The sequence below is a fragment of the Sarcophilus harrisii genome, chromosome 4 (assembly GCF_902635505.1).
Source record: "Sarcophilus harrisii chromosome 4, mSarHar1.11, whole genome shotgun sequence".
Taxonomy (NCBI): Eukaryota; Metazoa; Chordata; class Mammalia; order Dasyuromorphia; family Dasyuridae; genus Sarcophilus; species Sarcophilus harrisii.
The window spans coordinates 101,037,452-101,047,026 of NC_045429.1; the positions used below are offsets into that span (position 1 = coordinate 101,037,452).

Below are 9,575 nucleotides of genomic sequence, written 5' to 3' on the forward strand. Positions count from 1 at the left end.
TTTTTTTTTTTTTTTAAATTATAGCAAGCTGTACTCTAGTTATGTCTCTCTCATTGTGTATTCATGTAGTTATTTTTAAAGCTAAGTGTAGAATGTTATATGTAAACATATTAAGTTTACTCTTATTAACCTATCTTTCCAGCCAGTTAATTTTGAATCTTGATTTTCTCCAAGGAATGGCCTTGGAGAATGTCTCATCTGAAAATTTGATAAATATGCCATCCATGTCTTCATCTAGGTCACTGATAAAAATGCCAAACAGATCAGAGCTAAGAATAACTTTAGATTATTCCACTAGAGATATTCCTCCTAATTGACATAATTGACTAATAAATAGACACTTATCCTTCAATTAATACTTTGGATCTAATCGATCAACTGGGTAGCTAGGTGGCTCAGTGAATAAAATCATGGGCCTGAAGTCAGGAAGACTTCCTGATGAGTCAGGAAGACTCATCTTCCTGAGTTCAAATCTGACCTCAGTCATTTATTAACTGTGTGATCCTACTATGCCACTTAACCCAGTTTGTTTCAGTTTCCTCATTTGTAAAATGAACCAGAGAAAGAAATGATAACCCACCCATTCCAGTGTCTTTGGGGACACAACTGAAATGAGTGAACAACAATCATTTGATCAATTATGAACTCTTATAACGTTTTGTTATTTAGCTCATATCTCTCCATCTAGCCTATAAGTATATCACAAGAAACTCTGTAATTTTAACAAGAATTAAAATTCAGATGCTGTAACTCTGCCCAGGTGATCTCCTAGTCCAAAATTCCTTCCAAAAATGGAAGTGATGTAGGAAACCCATAATGGAGAGAGGTGAGACAGACCAGGTCAGAGCAAATGCATCTCTCCCATGGTGGGAGTGTGTATGGAGATACTACCACCATGATAATCTCAATTAGACAAAAGTCACAGAATTATGCTTTTGATATTGGAAGGGTCTTCACAAACCATCAAATCCAGCCCATACCTAAAAATAATACTACAACTTAGCCAAAAAGTGGATCCAATCTCTTCTTGAAGACCTCCAAAGATAGGCAACTCACTATCACCCAAAACAGCTCATTCTACTTTTAGAAAGCTCTAATTATGAATAAATTTTTCCTGGTATCAAACTCAAACTAACCTCTTTAAGACTCTCATACATAGATGCTGGTTCTGTTCTATGAAATCAAACAAGACAAGTCCAGTCCCCCTTCTTTATGATACCCCTTCAGATACTTGAATACAACCATCATGCTTGTCTTGCTTTTGCTTCTCCAGGCTTCACATTCTCACAACTTTCAAATGATCCTCACATGGCATAAATTCTCAGTCTTTCACCTATCTGATTGTTTTCCTAGACTAGTTTCTCATTTTACTTAAACTGTAACATTCAGAACTGAATGTAGTATTTGAGATGTGGTTTGACAGGAAAGAGTATGGCTACACTGTTTCCTCTTGATTCAAACAGCCCAAGATCATATTAGATTTTTAAATTGTTCTATGTTGACTTGGAGTCCACTAAAAGCCTCCAGATCTTTTTCAAACCAACAGATATTTACCCACATCTTTCTTAGTTTGCATCAACAACACACATTTCAGGATAGCTGGATGGAATAGCAAACAGAGCACCAGCCATAGGGTCAGGAGGACCTGTGTTCAAATCTGTTGTCAGTGACTTAACACCTACTAGTGGTGTGACCCTGAGCAAATCGCATAACAAAATTAACAAATGCATTGCAAAAAAAAACAAACCCCAAAACAACAACATGTGTTTCATGAGTGTTCTTTCTTTTTATTACAAAATAAAATCTGATACAAAATTATACCCTCCATTTCTCAGAGGAATTTCATAGCTCTTAAAATTGAGTTCTATTAGAACTAAAATCAACTCATTTAAAATAAAATACAATCTGTGGCCTCTAAGAATGAAGCATATAGTAGATTTGAATAGAGTATGATAAAGGGGAGTTCTGGTGTGATGGGATTTCAAGATAATTAGGGAAAAACACCCTAAAGTCCCTCTTGAGCATGAATCAGATTAGTTCTGAAACAAGAAGCTAAATATATATATATATATATATATGTAATATATATATATATATATATTACACACACATATATATATACACACACAGACATATCTATACATTCACACACACATACAAAGATGTATAGTCTATAACCTATTTTTTTTTTAAATTCACAGGATATCCTATGGATATAATTTAATAGATACAAAAATAAATACTTTAAAAATAAAAGGTATCTTCTTTCTAAATAATTCAAAGAGAAGTTTGATAAATAAATAGAGATAATACTAGATGAGGTATTGAATGAAGGTAATAAATAGCCCAGGGATTGAGGGGAAAAGGTATCATTGGGTTTTCCAAAACCTGGCTCAGCTCATGGAACCCTGATATCTAAATGTGGAGATGCTTCATTTTGTTCCAGTTTCTAGCAGAGGCATTGTCTTGATCTTCTAGTTTGAAGGATCTCTCAACTTTTGAATTGCTTTATCAGAAATGTCTCCATGTAGTTGATGAATATATTAAACTCCCCCATTGCTTTGAGAACTCCATTACCATTGAGCTGTAGGTGAAGGAGAAAAAACATTTGGTCACAATCTGGACCTCTCACAGTCTAGCAGGGGTAGTGAGGTCAAACGGTGGTTGACTTAGGACCTACAGTCAGCAAGATCAGATCTGGTTCAGATCTGGAACCCAGATACTTTCCTGAGCAAGTGACTAACTGCTGTCTGCCTCAGTTTTCTCATTTGCAAAATGGGAATTATAATACTACCTGCTTCCCAAGATTATTGTGAGGATCAAATGAGTACTTTGTAAGCCTTAAAGCACTCTATAAATATTCATATTATTATTATCTCCCCAAAGCCCAACCAAATCTCATTAAGAACTACAAGAGAGTTCTCAGAGCATGGTGGTAAGACTGGTGATCTGTGGGAGAATTTGCCCTTTTATAACTTCCTTAGGAGGTAAGAATACAGCAACTGCCCTAGTCCTTGCAAATCATAGGTACTCATCTGGCTTTTTTGGGGAGAAGTTTTTGTGCCCCCTTCATTTCATCCTTCATGAAGCTAGTTTTTAAGGGAAAGATTTCTCTCTTTAAGACTCAGTTTCCTCCTCTAGAAAATGAATAAATCAGCTTATAGATACAGAGCTGAAAGGGACATCATAGTTCATCCAATCCAAACCCTTTATTTTATAGAGAAGAAATCTGAAAACCACAGACTTTTCCAGTATTCCACAAGCAGTGTATTAGAGAGAGCATATGAACTTTCTGAATCCATATTTGCACCCCCCCCCTTTTTTTTTTTCAGTGCAGGCTATATTTCCTTCCACCAACTTTAAATCATGGTATTTCTGGCAGTTAGATGAATTAATTATAAGCTGGGACTTTCTTTGTCAAAGAGAAGGAGGTATCAACAGCCTCTTGCCCCTAGAACAATGCCCACAATGGCTAAGGTAAGTGGAGGGGGCAAACAGAAAGAACTTAGGGCTGGGGCAATGACTGCTATGTGCCTGACTAAGCCCAAGGAGCCCGTGCCTCTTTTCATGTCTGTTCCCTCCACCTGTGATGATTTTCTGTTCACAGCTAGACTGTAAATGCTACTGGAAGAGAGGAGCTATCTTGCACTGCCCCACTGCTCAGTATGAGGTGTTTACCAGCTGGTGCATTAACAAAGCATAGAGGCTCGTGAATGCCTTGAGGAGTCATTTAGAAACCCTCAAAGACACTTCACAGAAAACAAAATGTAACCAAGGCAGCAACTCCTATTTGACAATTTGCTGAGTTCCCACACTTGACTAAGGAGGTGAGGGGATGGGGGAATTGTTGGGCCAAGCAGGAAAATCGGAACACCGTGGAGACAGCAGAAGCAAATACCCCTTGCAGTGTTTCCTTCACCTCGGTCCCCTCCCACTCAACGGGACTCACTTGCTCATAGGTGCTCTTGATTTTCTGGACAGCAGTACTTTTGACTTCACAAGGCAGGAATCTGTGCTGTAAAGAGAGAAGCAAGATTGGGTGAGTGAGGCCTTCTAGGGTGTTTTGTAATCTCAAAGGCTGGGGTCAGGCCAGCTAGATAAAGGAAGGGAGTCCCTTTCTTCCTGCTTCAGGAGGGGACACTCAGGTAGCATCATTCTGATTTCCTCATGTCCTGTGGACCATCTCTACCCTGTACACCCATCACCTCATCCTTGCTTAGAAGGGATAAGAAATATTCTTTTTTTTTTTTTTTTTTTTTTTTTAAATAGAGGGAGGTAATTTAGAAAAGGATGAAGGGGTCATATGGAGAGCCTCAAGTCACATATAGGGAATCCTTGGCAAAATTGGGATTACAAACAACAAACAACTCAGATCTACTGGCTCTCTAGAGGTTGGGGTCATCTAACCATCACTAAACATCTCGTAAGACAAAGACCCTAAAATCCAGCCAGTGGCCATACTGAATATTCTCTGCATAGCTCCATATTCTGATTTCTCTGGATAAGTATGTGAAAATGAACAAGCAAAGAAGTGTGTGTGTGAGAGACAGAGAGAAACACAGAGAGAGACAGAAAGACACAGAGAGAGGGAGACAGAGAGAGACAGAGACACAGAGACACACACACACACACAGACAGAGAGGTACAGAGAGAAGGAAGGAGAGAGATTGGTGGGGGAGGGGAAGGGGAAGCCTTTATAATTTCAGTCAGAGAAATAGGGAAGTTCAATTATTTCTCTATGGACACAGAAACTCATTGAAAGGCTCAGTCTTAGGGTTTCTTGAAACGAAGTAGGTTGGCTTCTAGCTTCATATACTTCCACTTTGAGTCCTGCTCCAGAATAACTTAGAAATGATAAGTCACTAGCCTTCCCACAGTTAAATGGAACAATTAGGATGCTATTGACATGCTAGTAGCCACTCTCAGATCCCTTTTGCTCAGGGCCTCTTATCTTGAATATTAAAAAGTCAATCTCAGTGGATTCCTTATTATAAGTGGTAGAGGAGGAGTCCCAGGGGAAGAAGATTAAGGGAGGGAGGAGAAGGGGAAGGAGAAGTTGTTAATAAACTCATTAAAGACTCGGAAATGCTAGGAAACCTTTTGCAAATTTTTAATGCTATGTAAATGCTCAACGGTCTTCCTTCCTTTCCACCCCTCCCTCCCAGTAAGAAACAACTCTGTATTGATGTGTTCATATATTGATGTCTATGTGTATATACGGTGGTGAGTCCCTTTGTATTTGTCTCTCAGTGTGTGGTTGTATGACTCTCTGTGTGGCCTCTTAGTGTATTTGTGGTTGTGAGTCTCACTGTGCCTTTGTGTATGTGGTTTTATGTCTCTGTATCATTGTACATTTGTGTGCATTTGTGTGTCTCTATGTAAGTAGTTATATGTCAATGTATCTTGCTATGTATATGGTTGGATGTCCATCTAGCTCTCTGTGTCTATGTACTTGCAACTTTCTCTTGTGTATCTCTGTATGTATCTTTTTGTGTAATTATGCTTATGAATGTCTTTCTGTATGTATGTGGTTGTGTATATTTTTGCATATTTTGTATGTATTTCAGGATGTGTGTGCATGTGTGTGTGTGTGTGTGTGTGTCTGTGTGTTTGTAGTGTCAGAAGGGCTGTACTATATTTTCTCCTACTCACACATTGTTTGAGTGTCCTTCTCAGCCCCATCAGCTTGTCTTTTAAGGAGACCACGCTGTTCTTGATCTCCGTTTCATTCTCTGCCCGAGGTATCACATCTTCCAGGTAAAACGTAATCATGTCTGACAAGGCCTGGCAGCCCAGGTAACTCTGTGAGGACCAAAGTCAGCATGATTGTGAGGGAAGGGAAAAGAGATGCAAAATGAACTCCAATTTGAAATCTTTCCCCCTAAGATCTCTTGTGGAGATGCTGAAAGCCTCAGTCCCACCCACTATTCCAGCCTTTAGCAGGAATGGTGGTCTCCCTTGGGAGTTAGACTGTGGGTTAAAGTTTTTCATTGTAGCTTCCCTTTTGGGACCCCAGGGAAGCAGACAGACCTTCCTACAGCCAATAAGCAAATTCAAATAAAATTTTGAGCCCTTAGCGGTTTTACTCAGAACATGGAAAAAAACCTTACCTTGAAGTCTTCCAGCAAAGGCTCATCTAACAATCTCACAGAAATCAATTCGTCTTTGCTTTGCTGTAAGAAACAAAGAGTTAGAACGTATCTGAAGTAACCATGCACATATGATGCTGCTGTCTTTTAGTGTGTTCTCTCTCTCTCTCTCTCTCTCTCTCTCTCTCTCTCTCTCTCTTTTTGCCTAGAGGTTGAAGATGTATTTTCAGTGATTGCTGCTTTGTAGTGTCCTGAATTAATCAAATAGGAACTCCAAACAATTGGATTTAGTAGAAGATCCCCCTTAAATGGTTAGCTACTTGTGAGTAGGAATCCTTTCATTCTTTGTGCTGGTAATCCCAGAGCTTGGCACACACACACACACACACACACACACACACACACACACACTCATACACTAGGTATTTAAATTAATTGATTTACTTAGTGTGGCTGGATCCACAGATTAAGCTAAACTATCTCCTCTTATTGGCTCTCTTTCCCCAAATCCTAGAGAGATTCCCAAGTTAAGAGAAAGTCATCATTGAACTCTATGTGTGGGATTCCCAGGCTTGACTCTGTCCAATGGCTCTCTGTTGACTTCAGCAAAACCACAGGTTGCTCTTGTTATATGCATCACTCATATCACCTAAGCTGGTCTCCATAGTTATGTTCTTTTGTCTTCAATCTACACTGCTTTTTTTCCTCCTCTACTACAGACACCCAGGCCCAAATTCTTAAGGATCCCAGGGGAGAGAAGATAGCATTTGGCACAGATTTTCTGAGAAAGTGCCATAGAACTTGAGAGTTGAAAGAGACTTCACAGATCATTTCGCCCAACCTATGCTTGAAAATATCTATTAATGGGGCAGCTAGATGGTGCAGTGAATAGAGTGCTGGCCCTGAAGTCAGGAGGACCCCCGAGTTCAAATCTGGTCTCAGATACTTAATACTTTCTAGCTATGTGACCCTGAGCAAGTCACTTAATCCTAATTGCCTCAGGGGAAAAAATTATTGCTAGATATTCCCCAGAACTCATCAATAAAATTTTAAAGCACTGGGAGCTCTCAAAGCAGAACTTTGTGTTGTGAGAAGCTCAGGCACTTCAGATCAGGTGAGGAGAAACCAGGGGGGAAAACCCAGCAAAGCCAATAACCAAACACCCTTTGCACTAGGAATTAAGAACTGGATTGGAATCCCTGTTTAGCTATTACAACAGCTACGTTCTTGAGTTTTTTAGGTCTCAGTTTCCTCCTTTGTAAAGTGCAGGGTGTATTGGGGAGCCATAACATCCCTTCCCAGATTTAATATTCCATGATTCCATCTCCAGCAATGAGATGAACCAAATCAACTCCAATAGAGCAGTAATGAATTGAACCAGCTACACCCAGCGAAAGAACTCTGGGAGATGACTATGAACCATTACATAGAATTCCCAATTCTTTTATTTTTGTCCGCCTGCATTTTTGATTTCCTTCACAGGCTAACAGTACACTATTTCAGAGTCTGATTCTTTTTGTACAGCAAAATAACTGTTAGGACATGTATATTTATATTGTATTTAATTTATACTTTAATATATTTAACATGTATTGGTCAACCTGCCATTGGAGGGAAGGAATGGGGGGAAGGAGGGGAAAAATTGGAACAAAAGGTTTGGCAATTGTCAATGCTGTAAAATTACCCATGCATATAACTTGTAAATAAAAAGCTATATATATAAAAAGAAACACCATGTCAATAAAAACTAAACTAAGCCAAAAAAAAAATTCCATGATTCTGTAAATTTGTATGATTGTCTTTTTAGTGTATCTCAATAGACAAAACAGTGGTTGTATTGCAAAGTTCAGAAATGTCTTAGAAATTATTTATCCCTGTTTCTATCTACCCATTCATCTATGTATGTATGTATATATATATAGATATATATATATAATACATATGTTTATCTATCTAGTGGTAGGGCTTTGCTCAACTCAATTAACTGATGAGGCATAGGCAGAAGGGTTAGCCCCAGCAGGGATCTCATTCAGATACTCAAAAGAGGGAAAGGACAGACAGGTGAATGTACTTACAAAGTAACCCTTCACTTCCTCGAAGCCTGTTCGAAGTTCTCGGAGTAAGATGGGCAATGTGGTGGAGAAGCTGGTACAGTTGTCCTCTGAGGCAGAACTGGGGCTGGGGCCAGTCAGGAAAAGGAAGTAGAAGAGCAGCATCAATGTAGGCATGGTAAGGCTTTAGTCTCCTGGGGTCTGGCTGGTAGCTCTGTTCTGCAGGAGCAAGACTTGCTGGGTACTGTCCTTCACTTTGCTGGTCTCCATTTATACTCAATGGGGACTATCCCCCATTCATAAAGTCACAGAACTCATGTTTCCGACCAAGAGCCCCTCCCTTTTTCTGCCCCACCTCCTAACCACCATCCCTCACTCCACTGAATTGGAGTAAAAACTCAGATGCTTTGAGTTTGTGTGAGTATGTTTTTTTTTTTTTTTTTTTTTTTTAATTCTGCATTGCAAGCATTTAGTCCATCTGTATACTTCTCCATTAGAGCTATTTTAGGGCTTGGGTTGGGGAGGGAAGAAAATAATTTCTCTCTCTTTTGCCACTTCTGTACTCTGCTGCTTACATAATATACAGCTTTTACCTCAAACACTGCAGACCTGAAGCTGTCATAGAGAGAATGTTCCTTGCCTATGGTGACGTAAGTGTGAGCCCATTTTAATATTCTGTCTGTTGAGAAAATCTTGAATCCTGTTGCATACTATTTGAATCTTCAAGGTTTTAAACTTGTTTAGTTTAAAGAGCCACTCTCTCCACTCTTTGCTTCTATCAAGAGAAGGCAGTTTCCCAATAGGGCAAGTGTGGGCATCCATGCTTATGTATTAGTAATGCCTCAAATAAAAGGGCCTTTATCTTTTGAAACCTATGATTCGCTTTCCAGAAGAATGCTTTTAAATACATAAAATAAAGAAGTTAATTTTTCCCTTCTAAGTTTTAGGATATTCTGGAATCTATCTAGAGACTCCTCCAGGATGTATGAATCCTGTGCCAAGATGATTCGCTCCAATACAAAGTGGAAATCCCAATAAATCTCTGCTTATTCTATTGCTTTTTTTGCATGTCCCTGGCTTGGAAGAATTTTGAGTAGTACATTACTTACCAAATTGTACAGTACTAGGGTAGTTATCCTTCAACTTTATGCAAGATCATACCTAACTTAACTTGAGTGAGATGGAGATCTCTTCCTCTTCTCTTCTTAAATCTCAATGAAATCAGGCCAACAATCAATGAAACATTTATTGGACATCTGATATGTGTGAGACACCACACTATTAAGTACTGAAAAGAAACATCCCACTTGGGTATTGAGTTGAGAGATTCACAACTACTAAAGTTCTGGGACATGGACATCAGATGTGACTTTCTTTTCTAACAGTTTAACTTCATAGTGGTTACATGACTATAAAAATTAGGAGGTTTGGCAAT

General features: G+C 39.0%; 1 protein-coding gene across 1 annotated transcript; it reads right to left on the reverse strand.

The window, feature by feature from the left end:
* Positions 1–2,491: 2,491 nt before the first annotated feature.
* IL10 (interleukin 10) lies at positions 2,492–8,501 on the reverse strand. The gene is given in 7 exon segments (XM_003767646.4): positions 2,492–2,584; positions 3,950–4,015; positions 5,653–5,802; positions 6,111–6,173; positions 8,165–8,328; positions 8,331–8,379; positions 8,381–8,501. Coding segments are annotated over 7 exon segments (615 nt in total). The 5' UTR covers positions 8,411–8,501.
* Between the last annotated feature and the right edge of the window lie 1,074 nt (positions 8,502–9,575).